This window comes from Typopeltis vanoorti, chromosome 6, assembly GCF_054136105.1.
Source record: "Typopeltis vanoorti isolate ZY-2024b chromosome 6, IOZ_Tvanoo_1.0, whole genome shotgun sequence".
NCBI classification, from domain to species: domain Eukaryota; kingdom Metazoa; phylum Arthropoda; class Arachnida; order Uropygi; family Thelyphonidae; genus Typopeltis; species Typopeltis vanoorti.
Window position 1 is genome coordinate 147,930,979 of NC_143554.1, and position 19,477 is coordinate 147,950,455.

Below are 19,477 nucleotides of genomic sequence, written 5' to 3' on the forward strand. Positions count from 1 at the left end.
TTTGGTGTGCTAAGAGAGATCTTTTTTCATTTCAATGTTCGTTCTGGAATAATTTTAAAATATAAACAATATGTTTCATTTGTATCATTTCCATTTAAATTTCAATCTTTAGTTCCTTTTAATTCACAAATTATATTTTACGGTTTCTTTCTTTCTTTTTTTTTATCAGCAAGGAATGCCGAATGGAATCGTTTCCCTTTTCAAAATTGCTATTTTTTCAAAATAATAATAACCAGATTCTTATAGTAACAATAATTATGATATTTATAACCCCCAGAAAAAAATCACCAAAGGCATTTTTAGTGGATCTTTGTTTTACTTTGTCTTTTTTTTTCATCTCTTCATCTAACTTTAACGTATAAGTGTTTTGTTCTTTTTTCAAAAAAAAAAGACAAAGCACTTTTAGTTTTCTCACTTGTATATTTTAATCTACACTTCGTAACTGCGAAATATACCTCTTTTCGTATTTTTAGAAATTTGGCATATATTTTGTTTTTTTTCAAAGAATATCATCGTTATCCTTCTCGACATTCTATCTCCAATCACTTTGACCTCAATCTAAAAGCCTCGTTATCAGCTAAAGTAATAAATCAAATTGAGTTTTATCGTGAATTTTGAACATATGTTGGCCAATTTTGCTACATTACTCCCTGTACAGAACAGGGAGAAATCTAGATGTGTGCAGAGAGGAGAATGGGGTAGCTGTTCATTGCACGATATAACAGAAACAAATAATTTTAAAAAATCCTCACTGGTACACACCAGTAGCAAAGTACTTTAAGAGTACTGCATAAAACATTTCTCCCGAAAGAATAGAACCGTTCAAGCTAAACGTGTTTATTATAGCAAGAAACTGAAATACAACATACAAAGACAGTGCACTGCGTTTAATGGGAATTATAGTAAGTACCGTTTTTAGTGCAGTTAGAGAGAACTGAGAATTATGAACCGTACAATGGAAAGTTTCCTTCTATCACACTGACTATACTGCAGAAACTCAAGCCCAAGAACATTAATTACGAGAACATGGTACAAACAACCTACATCAAATGTTTGATTGATGTTTATGACTCGAAATTGCGTTACATTTAAGTTTTCTATACAACTGAGTTGGTTACCATAAACAGTAGACATTCGGTAGACATAAAAGTCTACCGAATTGATACTAGCTTGTCACAATGCATTTAACAATTTATATATATTCCATCCATATACCGAAATGACATGTTATACTTCTTTGAAATCAATCTGGAGTGAATACTGACGTCTGAAACTTAACGCTAACAGTATTTTACTTTGTCCATGAAGTTGATACTGGCATTATACACACAGTCACGTTATACAAAAACTAGTTCACGATACGCATGCTGTAAATGTTGATAATTGCATGCAATCCGTTTTTAACATTCTGCTATGGCAGTTAAGAAAACAAAAATAAAACAGATTTCAAGTGATATATTGACGATAAAAACGTGTACGAAATAGTAAAAGAATTTTAAATATGTTTTATTTCCATGTGAATTTTAGACTATCCATTTTACCGATATTAAACATAGTTTTCATCATTTGACATACAAGTCAAATTGAAGAAACGTCACTATCCACTTTCGTTCTGGTTGTACGCTAAATTTAAAATATGGGGCATTAAAGTGTTTACTTACAGTGACAGAACCATCTCTTTGCCACATAAACGTATGACTAAATATGGCAGTCATTTGAAGTTTTTCTCCTTGCTTAACATATAATGCAGAAGCATTACTTTTATTACTAGCATTTTCACAAATAATTTCCTTTCTCTCAGTCGTGAATAATTTTATGCTGCATTTGTCACAGAAGTATGTTTTACCACAATCTTCAATCTTAACATTTATATATGGCTTTATGAGCAGCATTGAACCCTCTAGAATTTCTACCGTGAAACAAATATTGTTATCGGTTGACAAAGAGTGATTAACTTCACCCGGGATTCAGACGTTGATATACTTGATTTTAAATCAAACATGTTCAAAGAACACCCAAATCGTGAACAATATGTTCTTTCAAAGTTGATACTACTTCCAATAGAACAAATCCCAAACCTGTTTCGTACTTTAACCGCTTGACAAAATAGAGGTCCAATTTCATCAAATGTGAATAATTCTGTTTCCATTAAATCCACAAGATCTTCCAATGGCATAATAGAAAATCTTATCCCCTTTAACAGAGAAGACAGCACGTTTCTCAAGTTTTCTTTTGTTTGCTCTTTTTGTGTTTTAGCGAGGTGATTTATGCCCCATTTGTATATCGCTTCAAACAGACAATATTCCGATTCCAGTAACAATGTGTCTCTGTGGACTATGTCTTCTAAGGTGTCCTTTTGAAACGCAAAAAATCACATGATTGAAGAATGGATTGCGTGTTTCTATCAATCATGGGCAGACATTTATAGATCACTTTAGAGAGACTCATGATTTTGGCAAACTCGTAAACTTTACAAATAAATTCTGCCTCTGCTGTCATGTGTTGCAAAGAAATTCTTCACTTTTCTCCTTGAGAAGTGGGATTTGATATTTTTCAGCCACGTAACACACATTCATCGTGGTGTATATCGAAGGCATGGAAATTTCATCTGTGTACAGGTACCTGAAACGAAACAATTTTGGAGTATTAGAAATCTAAATATTGGAATCAAAATGATCTCGAAAAAATAATCTGTAGTTTTTATATTACCAGGTTGTACCTTAAACATATTCACAAATTTCATACTAAGACGCTCAACTAAAGTGTTGTAGTATGAAATTAGGATCCCATTAGAAAGGATTACCTAAATATCATACGAAAAGTTTGAAGTGAACGAAGGTTGGCCATTCATCTAATCTTCACTTTTATGGTGGAGGTGGATCGGTTTGTTTCGAATATCATCTCTCATCCGTAGAAACTGAGTCCAGCTGGAAAGCACCTGCAATTAACGGACAAATGACACTATCTATTAGTCTTAATTTCTGCTCTACACCAGCTCAATCCAGTTCTAAATACTGGCTTGCATTTGGCAGAAAGCTACGGATTATACGAGAACTAGCCATGTTATACTTTGATAGGTTGGTTCTAGCATTCTCATCATGGTTGAAAAAATTAGGAAAAATCTGAGTTTTCAAATGAATGTAAATAAAAAAAAATCTAACCTTACATACTTACATCATCAACACCTAGAGAAAAGATGCAGTGATACTATCTGGCAATCCATCTTCTAGCAATTCGACCACAGCTCGTGTACTCGTTAACCAACCAACAACGTTTTAGGATATTTTTAAACGACATTTTTTCTCATGATTAATAAAAAGTTTAAACTGATAAAAGAGATAAAGATTAAACTTTTAAATTAACAACAGGAAATGACTCACCTGAGTATAATTTGGAAGGCTACCGGGGTGACGTCTGAAATTTTGATCTCTCCTTCCTCCTTCATCGGACCATAAAACATTGCAGCAAAAACTGGACTGGCAATGGCGAGCAACAACTTATGCACTTCTACTATTGCTGTGCATTCGCCTTCACCAACTACGAAGGTCATATCAGAATAGAGGGGATCTTTCAACAAGGATTGAAGTCTTCCTTTAACTGTTTCCATATTTCACTGAGAAGTATATTACAGGATAAATCATTAACCAAATGTGATCTGTAAGTTCATTAATTTACAGATATCCTTTCGTTTTATGTAATTTATATCAATTTAAGAGTAATAAATTAAAAACATTAAATGTAAAACAAACCCAATCAATAAATATTCCACTATGACAAAATATTTGAATATAAAATTCGCGGCAGTAATTAAACCTCATATCTGAAAACCCATATTTTTTTTGTGCTTTTAACCTACAGGCTTTTTACATTATGCAGTTATATTTTTTAACTCGGTCGCATGAATTTTTAATTTCATTTCAACCCATTTTCGTTAAGAAAAGAAAAAAGATCCAATGTACACTTCAGACTGCTTTTTTGGCTTTTTAATTCAAATTTAATATTTGAAACTACTGTTTGTTTAATTTCTAACCCAACCCTCAGATCCATAAGTTAAAATTGGATTGAACACTGTCTTGTATACAACTAATTTAGTGTTTCAACTAATTTCTTTCTTATTCCATATAAATGTATTCAGTTGACTTCCTAACATACCATTTTTGTTCATTCTACTGTCTATTTCGATATTTAATTTACCATCTTCACAAAAAATCGTGCCTAAGTATCTTAAATGTTTTACTTGTTCTGTAGGTTCTCCATTCACCATGCAGTTAATATTTTCAATGCTTCTGCCTATTTTCATTGTCTTTGTCTTTTTAATGCTGACCTTCATATCATATCTATTATTCAATTTATTCCGGGAATATTGCAGACTTGTACGGATTTATTTAAAAGTATAACATCATTCACATAAAGCAAAGAACTGCGATTAACATCTCCAATTTGGATATCATGTTTAATACCACTTTCCTTTATGACGTGATCCATATAGATAACGAATAACAGAGGGGACAATGTAAATCCTTTTCTGATGCGACATTTAGCATTAAACCACCTTTCTGCACTTCCTTCAGTTCTAACTGCTGACGTACAACTCAAATAAAAACTAAGTATTGCTTGATATAATATCCCATAACACCATATAAGTGTAGCGTTTTGAATAATTTCTCTCTTCGCACCTTGTCATATGCCTTTTTCAGAACTACAAAACTTAAATACAGATCCTTGTTATATATCCTCTGATTTCTCAAATATCTGTCGTAAAGTGAAAATCTGATCCTGACAGCCTATATTTGGCCTGAATCCAGAATGTTCTTTACCAAGATTCTCTTCCACAATCATTCACAACCATTTCTCAAGTATACTTGCATATATCTTACCAGGAACACTCAATAATGAAATATATCTTATTGGAAAAGTGGCTGTTGCTATTTCCAACTAAAACAAGACAACATGCGAAAGTTTGTACAATAAGTTAGCATACAACAATTTCGTTAACTTATTAATCTGTTACCGCAGATTAATAAAAGCTCGTGCTGTCTCCCGGAATAGTCAACAATTCTTTTCCATGATTACTTCTTTAGTTTCTCATGTCTACCCTGCTTGAATTATAATTAATGTGTGGTAGATTTTTAATCTACGTGTTCGTCAGTCCCTTCGTATCCTAAAGGGAGTAGACGAGGCTGTTTAAACCAAACGTTTCAGACAACGGGAAATAACCAAACAAGATAACTAGCAGAAGATTATGAATGATTTTAAATGGCATCAGGTGAGGAGAGTTCGGTAGACAACTGCCGCCTTTTCCTTGTCCCTAATCCTCATACTATATATAGTTATTATCTAAAATACTGTGAAAGGTGCTTAAGAGTAAAGGCGTGGAAGGAGAGTGGAAGAAGAGTGGAAGGAGACTTCCACATGCCTTTTCAGGAAATGCGGAGAACTGACCAGAACTTCAAACCTGATGACCAATACTCACCTTTCATGGATACTGAACGCACGAGGATGGGCTGGCAATTTGGGATTTAGCCGACCAAATTTTATTCATATTGGCTTAAACCATTACTGAAAATGATGGTAGGACATGATGGAATTTCATGCCGGTAGCGGCTTTCAAGGTTTAAACAATCCGCATTGTTTTCGTCAGGGAACAAAGACGAACAGCGAAAACAAGAAGGAAATGAAAATAGACAGAAACATCAACTGCATTCTGAATGGGAAACCTATAGAACACGTAAAACATTTCAGCTATTTAAGCAAAAGAGATTATTCAAAACACTTCTTCAAACCAGTTTTATCTTATGGATCTGAGAGCTGGGTTAGAAATAAAAGACTTGATGAAAGACTAGAGACCACAGTATAGGAGTTCTAAGAAGGGTTTGGGACGTGAACGGATGGCATCAATGGTAATATCATATTATAAACGAGGATATTAGGAAAGAACTTAACATTGTTAACATCCACGAATGTTTTAGCAGAACTAATATCAGGTGGTATGGTCATTTAAACAGAATGGGACAGGAAAGATTAGCAAAACAAGTGTTCTCTGCCAGGCTGCACGAAAAAGACCCAGAGGAAGACGAAGATGTGAGTAGATTGATACAGTATAAAATGACTTTGAAGATAGAAATATAAGATAGGATAATGTTGGGGTCTTGACAGATAACAGATTGATTTGTAGGAAAATGGTTGATAGATATTTAATAATGATGTAAATGTTCATGTAGCACTATCATCTTTTACACACCTGAGGGCATATGTCAGGAATTTCCCTACGATTAAACTGTGTGAGTTACATGGATAGTTTGATGTAGGCTTAAAAGCATCACTGCACGCAGAAAAATCCTATTTAATCCGTATGTTACTTTGACACTAATATATTTTAAAGATCAGTTTAATTTAACAAATACATTTTTAAAAAAATACAGTTAGTTACAATACTAAAACTTCCGATACTGACCACACTTGCTTAATTCTGCTTTCTTGAAATAAAACTCGCACGTACCGTAATAAAAAGAGGAACATTTTTTTCCAGTTGCATTTATTTTTTTCCAGTTGCATTTATAGCAGTCGGGAAAAAAAAATGAAATGTACAATACGTATCACAAGGATTAGCTGAACTGTCGAAAGGGATTCTACTTATTCAGTGTATTTTAATCATTAGATGACTAGTTATGCCAACAAATGTAAAGCTAACTCTACGTCTATGAAACGTAGTGCTGGATCTCTATGGAGTGGAAAAATATTCCCTGTATCATTTGTTCTTTAAACAATATGTAAATTTTGTTCTATAACTCGGGTTTTCTTCTCCTAAATTGAACAAAATGGACATTTTAGATCTCACGCAGTTTCGGAGAATAAATAGATTATGGTAAGTGCATGATTTAAGCTGAATCTTCAATTGATGTTACTTTCAGTAAGTGACAGTTTTGTGCCAACTACCTCTATAGTTGGCAACAAAATAGCTACCGATGGAGATTTTACTGCCTCCTCTCACTCTCCAAAAATTAGACAGAGATAAAAAGGCAGTCACTGTTTCTCATAAGGAAGTAAAATGGGTATGCGACTTCTTTCTTTATTATTTAAAAATCTCTAATACGTTTTAGTTCATAAAATAATGCACACTAAAACGTTTAATTTTAAACGTTTATTAAAACTCTTTATACAGGTTGGTATACAGGTTGGTACCGACATTATACACACACCTAAGCAAGCACGCACACACAAAAGATAAACAACAGCTACGAATACACAGAATACACATACTCTAAATCTTAAAACCATTACATTCAGTTTACAAGGTTCTGCTGCAATTTAGGTACCTGTAATGTAGCACACTAAAAATTTATTTAAAGAGAAGCAAACTTTTTAAAATGGTTAACAGAACATCAAATATTTTTTTCTGCAACGTGAGTAAAGTTTGTTCATTTTACACAACTGGAATACCATTGTCATCATTTGGCATATAATTCAAATATGATGGACGTTACTATAAACTTATTTTCTAGTTTTACGTTGAAAATAAAATATGGTCGATCGTAATGTTCCTTTTCGGCGATTGAACCATCTGTACATTTCCTAAAAGTATGACTAAAGATCCCAGTCATTTGAAGCTTTTCTCCTTTCTTAACGTACAGTGTACTAGGATTACATTTATTGTTCACATTTTCAAAAGTAAATTCTTTGATCACAGAAGAGGATAGTGATTTTATGCAGCACGTGTTATTATAATGTGTTTTTCCGTTATCTACAACCTGAATATTGAAGTATGGCTCAACCAGCAATATTGATTTCTCTAGAATTTCTACCACGAAACAGATCTTGTTATCAGAAGTTGTTGACAAAGGGTCATTGATATCTGCGGCGATTTCCGCTTTTGATGCATTTCTGTTTAAATCAGATATTTTAATACTGCACTTTAAACAAGGATAGTATCCTCTACGAAGTCCTATGCTGCTACCAATAGAAGGCCAAAATTTATCTGTGATTTTCCCTTTTATTTTTTGTCCTAAGAGAGGGCCAATCTCATCAAATGTAAATAATCCTGTTTCCATCACATCGGCGAGTTCGTCTAGCGACATAAGAGAAAACCTTATCCATCTCAAAAGAGGAGAGAGCACGCGTCTTAAACTTTGTTCTGTCTTTGCTTCTTGTGTTTTTGAGAAATAATATATACCCCATTTATAAATAACATCAAATAGGTAATATTCTGAATGAATTGTAATTGTGTTTTTGCATGCTATATCCTTCACAATATTTATCTCAGATTCCACGAAATCAGGTGATTTAAGAATGGTTTCAGTATGTCTGTCAATTATGTCCAGACATTTGTAGATTAGTCGAGAGTGACTCATACGTATGGCGAATTCATAAACTTTACAAACACATCCTGCCTCTGCAGTCACGTGCTCCAAAAGAAATTCTTCACTCTTCACCTTGAGAAATGGTATTTGATATTTTTTGGCCATGTACCACACTTCCATTGCTGTATCCATTGATGGAATCGATATTTCATCTGTGTACAGGTACCTGAAAATAAACCATTTTGGTGAATTACAATTCTGAACAAAAGAATTAAATGTGGTGTGAAATGGATCAAACGCCATAGGTTCTGATCCATTTTGATCCATTTCATCCCATCGCAAAGGACTTGATGTACATTTCAATGGGCCTCTAGTCAAGCGGAAATGAAAGCTCTGATTCGGATATGAAAAATATCCTCATTACGGGTAGATATTTATAATAATAAGAATAATAATGATAATAATAATAATAATAATAATTATTATTATTATTATTAGAGGGCGCTGTGTATGCATATGAACGGGTGATTTAAAAGTGTCATAAAGTAACTCTACTTGTCTTGCTGAAGACAAGTAGAGTTACTTTATGTTACTGAAAATTGAACACAGTTCATCAGGGTCACTAACGAGCATAGAGCGAAGGACGTCGCCATCTTTACAGTTGTCCAAAGGAAGAAAGAGGGAAGAGTCATGAAGTGCAACAAGTGCGTGAAGGAATTACCGTCCGACGAAAGTCATATAACCTGTAGGAAATGCCTTAGGAATCTTCACTTTATATGTTTCAGGTTTTCAGAAACAACATGGCAACGCATTTCCAATACCAAACGAGACGAATGGAAATGCTTAAACTGCAGAGAGAACAAAGAAACTCCTCCACCCACTGAGCAACTGATTACGCCGGAGGCAGAATCGGACGATGAACTGAACAGATAAAAAAATATCGGTGATTATAATTTGAATTCCGTAAATTTATTAGTAGAAAAAGGTTTAGAAAATATATAAGCCAGCTTAATAGATCTTGACCAAGACCTATTTGATAAAAAGAATAAACAAATAACAAAAAATTTAGTGAATATGCAGAGTTTGTTAAATTTAATAATTTATCGGTCGAAGAAGTCTTACAAACGGTAAAAGACATTAAAACTACATTAGCGTACTAACTGACAGGCAACATCGGAACTCCGTCGAGAATGTAATTCCCTGAAACTACAATACGAAGTTTTAAACCAACAACAACATAAAGAAGACCTTGTCATAAACGGTCTTCCAGAAACTTAATCCACAGAAAATCTCAGAGACGTAGTTTTAAAGTTAGGCCATGCAGTTAACATTCCCTGCAGAATAATGATATTCAGATCATAAATCGGATTCCCAGGAAGAACAAAAAACAAGGTTCGCCACGAACGCACCAGTCATAGTTCGTCTGACAAGCAAGGCTACAAGCGTCAATCTCATAAAAGCCAGCAGACTAAAAAATCCAGTTGTCAAGGGCTTAAGCGCAACGTAAGACAATACACCACTCTTTCTATCTGATTATTTAACACCTTTCAATGAATCTGATGTACCAAGCAAGAAAAGCAAAAACAGAAAAAAATTATAAATTTTTTTGGATCAAAGACGGCAAAATATTCTTGAGAAAGTCACAAACTTCAAAGTCTATACAAATAAAAAGCTCAGAAGACATAGATAGGCGGCCAGAGTAAATAAAAGACTCCAATTTATTTCAAAAAGAAGACCTCAAGACAACAAAAATGAATGTGAACCATCAGACAGATGTAATCACACCACAATACAACAACAATTGTACTTTCGACTCGCTTGATACATGGAAACAACACACAGTACAAGCGGGTCTCTCAATCTTGCATATTAACATCAGAAGCAACCGAAAACATTGGTTATTGTTACAGGCTTATTTAAGGAATTACACTGCTATTATTGATATATTGATTCTTACAGAAGTATCCATAACTAATGACGAAGCGACTGCTTTCCAAATTCCAGGCTTCCAACAACATACATCATGCCGACAAACAAAAAGAGGGGGGATGGAATATTAATATTTATCAAACAAAAATTAATAGCAAAAGAAACGGCCTATCAGTTTGAGCATGCTGAAACCCTTTGCCTCGAAATCACTAATTCCACCAATAGACAGCATCCCATAATACTAAACGCTATTTACAGGCCACCAAACCTAAACATAATAAAATTCTTGCACGAACTCAATTGCTGGCTTTCAAGCCAAGAAATATGCTCAACCAAATACCTAATGATAATTGGCGACATAAACATAAATATTGCAAACGAAAACCGGAACAACACTGTACAATACCTAGACACGCTATCCATGTATAATCTAATACCAACTGTAACATCATGTACTAGAGAAGAATTATTCGGAAATACTATCACTGCTTCCAGCCTAGATCATATAAACGTCCGAGCACCACCAAACAGTTACACTGCATTAGTCATAAAATCCAAAGTAGCAGATCATTTCTTCACGGCTCTAAACCTACACACTAAAACAATATCCATGCAATGTCCAACAGAAAAAAGCAACACAAAACAAGAATAGACGAAGAAATAGTCAACCACGAAATAAGAAAAACCAACTGGGAACACATGGCATCAGATTCAGCAGATATCTTATACAAGAACATTAGACACTGGAGGAAATATATACGAAATCTGCAAAGAGTCAGAATTCACTCAAAAACAATCCAAAATCCTTGCATAACACAAAACTTAATCCTAGAAATACACAGAAAGGACGCTCTATGTAAAGAATTAAAGTGATATCCAAATAACACAGCTTTAAGAACTGAATATAGGATAACAAGAAATCGCCTTACAACACAAATAAGAAATGCAAAAAGAAACTACTACAGAGACAAATTAATCTCTGCACAAAACAACATGAAACAAATCTGGCACCTGATCAACGAGATGCTAGATTGTGCTCACAAAATCACCGCCTCCGAAACCATAAAACACAGCTTTATGAAAGACGCAAAACCTATCCAACAACTAGCAAATGACTTTAACCAATACTTTGCAGACTCCTTCCAAAAACTGCACAGAAATATTCCTCCAGTGGCGGATCACAAAACGTGATCCTCCACTTGGACCACAATCAGAACAGACATTATGGTTCCCAACCATAAAAGAAGCAGAACTTATCTCTGCAATACATCAAATCAAACCAAACAAAGGCCCAGGAATTGATGGTATAAGACCTAAAGATACCAAGCAACATTGAACTAGCTTAGGTTCTATCCTACTAAAATTTATAAACAAAATATTTAAAACAGGACAGATACTGAATATGCTAAAGTCCGCCATAATCACGCCCATATACAAACATGCAAAAAGAAATTTAATCAACAATTACAGACCCATAGCAACATTACCAATTATCAATCAAATTATGGAACGGATCGTACTGAAGAAACTCACAGCATATACCGAGACCTTTCGTATTATCCCAAAACACAATACGGTTTTCAGAAAAATAAGGGAACAACATCTCTCTTGGAAGACTTTAAAAAGTAATTAATACTGCCATGGTAGTCTTTATTGATCTAACTAAAGCATTCGATACACTCACACATCCAACCTTGTTAGAAAAGCTAAGGTATGTTGGAATAGATTGGCCTCTGCACAGGTGATTTACAAACTACCTCCAAAATAGAAAGCATATGACACATATTGGGTCAAATCGAAGTAGAGAGCTACTAGTAACTTGTGGCACTCCACAGGGAGCTGTACCAACTCTATTCAATATTTACACTCACGATATTAATCAGCTACCTCTCAATGGTAAGATCTTGCAATACGCATATGATACAGCGATAATATCCGTCCATAATAACAGAAACATAGCCCAAACAAATATGCATCATGACATAAATCTGATCACAGACTGGCTGACGAAAAACTTCATACACCTAAACTCAAATAAAACAAAATTAATGATATTCAGAAATCCACTGACTCGACCAGTTGATAACAAATATATAACCATCCAACATCCACTTTCCAACATAAAAAACACACAGAACAGCAAAACCAGTACAATCACTCAGGTTGAAACAATACGATACCTTGGAATTTACTTCGATGCAGATGTGAACTGGAATAGCCACATAAACCACCTACACAACAAACTCCGAATAATAAGTGGCAAACTCTACAGGTTAAAAGATATAGTTCCCATAAGCCTAAAAACACTAATATACAAAGCACAATGCCAAAATATATCAAGATACGCTATAACAACGTATGCTTTCTGTGCACCCTACAGATTAAATAGATTAATGTCGCTACAGAACAAAATGATAAAACTGATCATTTGGGAACAAAGAGAAAATAACGACCTTATATACATTGCAATGTCAGAACAAATACTGACAGCAAAACATTTATGTCACTATGCAGTCCTGCTAAAATATTATTTTGATGCCAACTACAGGACAGTGAGAAACACATGTCGCATAACAAGACCTCGGACAACTAATTATATCACATATAAATACAATAATCACTACGGAAAGGCCGCACGAAACTTCTACAAACCACACATGAAAAACAAATCACCTTTTGAATTCAGAAACCTTACATAAGCCATACATACCTTACATACACTACAATAGCCTGAAAAGAGCTCTAAGGACATACTATGAACAAGAAACACGCACCCAAAATACCGTACAAAACTAATGAAACACAATATATTCGTTCAGGCTTCCAGTTCAGCGATGTATCAATACATTCCAAGTTATTGTGTGTGTGTGTGTGTGTGTGTGCGTGCGTGCGTGCGTGCGTGTGTGTGTGTGTGTGCGCGTGCGTGCGTGCGTGAGTGCGTGCGTGAGTGCTCGAATTTCTCAATCATAGATTTCGTAGCTTCCCAACACACCAAACAAGCCAATAAATAATAACCAACTAGTGACATCATCAGACCTCAGATAAGCTTACATATAAGCTTCGAGGATGAAAGCTGAGAAATTCAAGAAGGAAAAAAAAGTATGTATCATATGTAACCAAGTGCATGTAATGCACCCATTACATGTAAACCAATGTATGTAATGTAAGTATTATATGTAAACAAATGTAAGTAATGTATCATATGTAATCAAATGTATGTAATGTATTTAATAACTGTAACAAATGTATGTAATGTAAAAAAATATAATTTAATGTAGTTTACACTGTATGTTTGTGAAAATAAGGAAACATAATATTTAGATTGCATATGTGTAAATACTGTTGTTTAATCACACCTTTTCAAACTTTGAAAAAAAAATAGTGAACAACATGTAATATTATATAACTCATGTAACTCTGAACAATATAATTGTAAATTATTATAATTATATTACAATTGTTACATGAGTATTACATGAGTAATTGTTAACTGTAGTATAATCACACCTTTTCAAACCTTAAAAAAATAGTGAACTACAACATGTAATATTATATAATTTATGTAACTCTGAACAATTGTAAATTATTACTGTGATTGTTATTTAAAAAAAAAAAAAAAAACTATGTTTTATCATCATTACTATTTAAATCTCATTATATGTAGAACAAAGTGCTGAACCTTGTAAAATAATATACTGAATAGTGATCATTGTACATATGTAAATACTTGAGAGAACAATAAAAATAAATATATAAATAATAATTATTATTATTATTATTATTATTATTATTATTATTATTGTTGAAAAAAAATTATTAGTCCCTGACTCCTAAAGAAATTTGGGGAGTCAGGGACTCATCGTGGGAGACCTATACTACACGCACTAGATATCATACTTATTTTTGAATTCCTTCAGGAATTCAAGAATAAGTATGATAGCTAGTCAAGTATGATAGCTAGTCAAGAATAATAGTCAAGATAGCTAGTCAAGTATGATAGCTAGTCAAGAATAAGTATGATAGCTTTCCTTCCAAATTCCTTCCAAACTCAACATCCGATGGCAATCCATTTCTTCTCATTCCTTCTTAGCGACATTCTTTCTCAGCTTCCAAATGTAAAAGGATATTAAAGAATATCCTTTAATATCCTTCCTTGATATCCTTTAAAGGATATTAAAAATGTGCATTTATGAAGATAAATGAATATTTTTAATAAATTTGGTATAAAGATATACATTCGACTAATTATAACAGGCTGGACACATTTTATGAGATAATTATTGATCGGTTTGAAGGGGATTAATAAAATACGATTATATTACAGAAAGATATTAAATAAAAATATATATTAGAAACATCTCATTTTCCTAAATGGCAGGTGTCGTGGTAAACTAGCCACTCTAGAGTAGTTCATGTAAGCAAAACGTTGCATGAACTCGGTAAATGAGACTGTGGTTTTTGTGTAATGTTTCTTTGGTATCGCAAAAGAAAAACAATACATTTAGCATGTCGATTATCCTTTATTTATGCGTCATACTCATTGCAATGAAAAATGTAACTATCTTTGTGATCCGCGAATTTGTGAACTTAGGAAACATCCTCATAATTTCTATAAGGCTATTTATCCCCGGGAAAGTTAACAGATTGCCTGAGAGCGTAAGGGGATTTTCATCCTTGAAACTTCTTGAATCGCAATTTTTTTTTTTATATTTGAATATTTTTTTATATTTCGGTATTCCGAATTGCAATTATTTGGAAATCAATTGCTATTGCAATGATTTGAAACAACGAGAAAGACTATTACAATAACAGATAATTGAATTGAAGGACGACGAAATATTGGCTCGATATGTTTGGAGTTGAAGTGTGTTTGAATGATAACCAATGGTTGTTTGTCTTCCCGCATGATCTGAAAAAGAGTGGGAATGATAGTTGCGGTGAAGAAATGTAGATGAAAGTAGATATAAAGAAGGTACAGTGCAGAAGCCGATCGAGCATTAGAAACGGATCGCCTATTAGGTGGATTAACACTAATGTAGAAAGAGAATGGAAGAATCCATATTGGTGTTTTTCTAATTAGTTGCTGAGTTGCAGATGGTGAAGGAGCCTGCGACTTCTCAGTCACTTATGAGAGTACTAAAGTATCAGGTTTGGAAAATAGTTTGACTGCAAATTTTATCTCCATATTTTAGGAATACGATTGATAAAATGTTTCTTATTTGCTGTTGGATAGATGCCAGAAGAATTTGGCCATATATAGCAGACAAGGAGGGGTGATAATTCTTGAACACAACTGGAGGATCTGGACCAAAGGACATTATATCAAGACTAGTGAGGATGTTTCTGATGTCGATCCAATAGATGCTGTGAACTGCTTTGTTATTGTAGGAGATTATTTTTATTTGTCATCTGTCTATACAAGAGTTGGAGGAAAAGACCGATGTCAAGAGCTCCGAGTTATCGTCGGTGATAATCGTACCATGCTATCATCTATGAAAGCGGAGAAAACAAGTTGGAGCAGAGGTTTTGCCATTCTTAGAGGAAATAGAAGTCTTAATTGCTTTTTACTAAATTAAAGAGGCAAAAGGTTTCATTTCGACGATGCAAAATTATATAAATTAAGTGGATATTAAATCCAACATCATTTCAAAGCTTAATACAGAAACTATAAAATTTTCTTGCAGGAACTATAAAAGTTTCGTGCGAAATATTTATAGTTTCTGCTCGAAATTTTTTAGATTCTGTATTCGGCTTTGAAATGATGTTGGCTTTAATATCCACTTAATATATATAGTCTTAATTGCTAGTTAAGCAGAACACAGGTTTCTTCATTGTGACACTAAATTGCTTTGGGTTTGTTTGCAATTTTAGTACACATATTTTGGGTTGCAGGAGATTATTTGTAACAAGAGTTGGAGGAAAAGACGGATGTCAAGAGCTCCGAGTTAAACTTTAACAGCTATCATGGAACATGCGTAGAAAAGGCTCGTCTTTGTGAAGCCGAAAATAGAAGCCTTTTATGTGCTGTGATTTTTCATAAACTGATAAGAAAAATCTCATTATATTTAATTATAATAAAAAATATAATAAATAAATAAGATATTAAATGTTTAAACCTTTCGTGATTTTTAGGCTACAGTACAGGAGCGAATATTCCGTGTGTGCAGTGCTCATCCACGAAATATCAGTATCACCGATATTATATTTTTGCATTTATTCCCGTTAAAGACTCACCCAATTGTTTGCAGTCGTGCGATTCCTAATATTGAATACAATATACTGTACTAATGCTTCATTGTCCTCTTCGCGAGGGTAATAAAGCATTAGCGCTTCATGAAGGAGGCGCTTTTCCCTGCGTAAACATTGCGTTACACTCGCGTTAATAGCCTGTGTGTGCTTTCAAAATGCATACACCTTTGAGCCATTCGAAAAGATGTAAACAGGGTGCAGCATGCCAAATTCTTAGCGTTGTATTATTTTTAAACCGCTGAGAACGCTTGACTTGGTGAGCTTAAATTTTCAGCTCATTCAATACCTAGTGGCTGTGATTGGTTATTTTTCAACCAATCCAATTGAATGTTGTCACTGTCATGAGTTGACAGATTGCTATATGCAATGGCTTTATTACAAACAGCTGTTACACATATTTTCTGGAACTGAAAATCTGAAAGTGGATGTTAGGAGAAAAATGCTAATTCTTTTTTCTTTTGCTAGTGAAGTATAGCATCTGTTGAGATTGCAGAGCTTTTTAACGGTATATAGACATTTTTATTCTAGTCTTCGGAAACAACAGACAGCAAAAATATCTATTCCTGAATAAAAATGAATATTCTATGTATTATAAGACGTTGTTGATCTACAACAAAATACCAGCATATGTGAGATTGATAAGACAGAAGAACTGCTGATACTAAAAAAAATAAATAAATAAATAAAAATAATAAAATAAAAAAATGAATAAAATAAAATAAATAAAATAGAATACTAATGAATTTAGTATTCCCAGAAGTGTGGATAATTCCGATAATAATCGGATGTTATGTATACTGAGTCTCAGTAAACAAAATAAAATTCTTGGAAAACAGGGCGAAATATACACAAACCAGACAAATACACATAGCATGTGCAACAAATTTTACGAGATGATTTACTGATCCATCAAACCATAATCATTCCTGCAATATGCTCTCTCTCTCTCTCTCTCTCTCTCTCTCTCTCTCTCATAAGTTTCTTTTTATTAATTATGCCATCATAAATTCACTTATTCATGTTTACAATTTATAGGATCATGCTATTCGCTTTACCCAGCAACTTATAGGACACACATATCACAAATGATAATTTTTAATTATTCTTTACCATTAATGAAAGTGCTTCTAGTCACACTTATTTGTTCCTATTCTCACGTCTATAAATGATGGTTCACATATTTTCATTCTTTGAGTATTTTAAATACTTCCAACCAAATATAGCATTCTCCTGCATTGTTGTTTTCTAATCAATCATAAAACAGATTGTTCCCCCCACTCCACACAGAAGTATTCAAAGCTATCCTGCAGTTAATTGCATTGGGCCGATTGAGATGAGTGCTGATGTGCTATGCCCTCTCAAAACTTTCATACATCTATAAAATGCAATCACGGGAATCCGCACGGGGGATACGGGGCACTTTCCCCCGGGATCAATTAAAACATTCCACAAATTATAATCGTAAAATATTTTGAGATATGTAATCTTACACACTGGGTTACACGTTTTCTGTCTTAAAATTTTATTATGGATTGGCCAGTTACTAAGTGCCATAGAACACGTATTTTATTACTGCAATAAAACACGTGTTCCTGTTTTTGGTTGATGTTTTTCTTTTGTGAACAGTGACCAGTTAGTTTGCCCTCTGTCTAGTAAGTTACAAAGTGAAGTGTGAATTGTAAATTTATAGTGAAACAAATTTAAACAAAAAAAAAACATTTTAAAAGGTAAGTGTATGTAATTTAATATTATTTTGCTGTTAGTTTTATGATTTTTTTGCTTTTAAACTGAAATAATTTAATTTAGGATTAATAAATTAGTTGATTTATAATAAAATATGCCGGTCAATTTTTTAATATACGACTTGTGCTAAAAACTATTAATTCTGAATACCTTCCCGTCCCCCCCAAGAATTAAAGATCATTAAAATCGATGCAAAATGAAAATAATGTATTTGTAGTTTGCATCTACAAATAACTACATAAAAAAGCTAAAAGACGTTTATTGATGTAATTATTTAATTAAATTAATAATTATAAAAATTTATTGATGTAATTATTTGCCTGCAAGTCCTCCCCCCACCCGGGAAAACATGCAGCACACCCAACCGAAATGATCACGCGACGCCACTGCTACAGTACATATGCGCACAAAGAGGAAGGTGTAGACAGATAAAGATTAAACTTTGTAAACAACTGTAGGAAATGACTCACGTGAGCATAATTTGAAATGCTTCTGGAGAAACGTCAGGAGACTTGATCTCTTTCTCTCTTTCCTCCTTTAGAGGACCGTAAAACATGGCAGCAAACACTGGACTGGCAATGGCAAGCAACAATTTATGAACCCCAGCTACTGCGGTCCGTTCACTTCACCAACTATAAAGGTGACGTTAGAATAGAGAGGATCTCTCAACAAGGAACGAAGTCTTCCTTTCACTGTTTCCATATCTAAGTGAAGAAACATTTATAGAATATTTATTCAAGTGTGTAAATAATAACAAAAAAATGGAAAACAACAAGAGAAAAAACATGTACTTCTCAATATAATAAAATAGAAATAGCAACAGTCGTATTTGAACTGGTGTCCGCGTGGCAGGACCAGCGTGAGTTGTAAGTGAGTGGCAACTGATTCGAGAGCGGCAGAACTCAATCACTGCGCTGTGGGCGTCAGGCAAACTGTAGCTTAAATTGATTTTTATGTGTGGTGAGTCCAGAACTATCTCTTTTGATTCTACCATACATCTCTCAAGTTCATCACCGCATTTATAGATATTGTTCATAAGATTCCAGTCTATCTGGTGTTGAAGCTCTTCTAGATTGGAGTTAGCGAAGAAAATAGCATGACTGGAGAGTGTGCTTGCACGGGTTCTTTTGTAACAGATGTCGCGCTGGTATTCCTCAAGCCGTAGTGAAATAGACTTATCAGTCTGTCCATAATAAGCTTTACCGCAGTTGCAGACGACTTTATAAACTCCTGGAAACTGAAACTGCTTGTGTTTCGGT

At 33.8% G+C, this 19,477-nt stretch overlaps 2 protein-coding genes across 2 annotated transcripts; both read right to left on the reverse strand.

Annotated features, from left to right (window-relative positions):
- Positions 1-2,495: 2,495 nt before the first annotated feature.
- Positions 2,496-3,607, reverse strand: LOC150106064 (BTB/POZ domain-containing protein 6-B-like). The gene is made up of 2 exons (XM_090394619.1): positions 3,381-3,607; positions 2,496-2,622 (listed from the first exon to the last, which is right to left on the reverse strand). Exons 1-2 carry the CDS (start codon positions 3,605-3,607, stop codon positions 2,496-2,498), a joined length of 354 nt encoding a protein of 117 aa, XP_090250745.1.
- Positions 3,608-7,448: 3,841 nt separating this feature from the next.
- Positions 7,449-18,781, reverse strand: LOC150106065 (BTB/POZ domain-containing protein 6-A-like). Its single transcript, XM_090394620.1, has 2 exons — positions 18,689-18,781; positions 7,449-8,523 (listed from the first exon to the last, which is right to left on the reverse strand). The coding sequence occupies exons 1-2, from the start codon at positions 18,772-18,774 to the stop codon at positions 7,449-7,451; spliced, it is 1,161 nt and encodes a 386-aa protein (XP_090250746.1). The 5' UTR covers positions 18,775-18,781.
- Between the last annotated feature and the right edge of the window lie 696 nt (positions 18,782-19,477).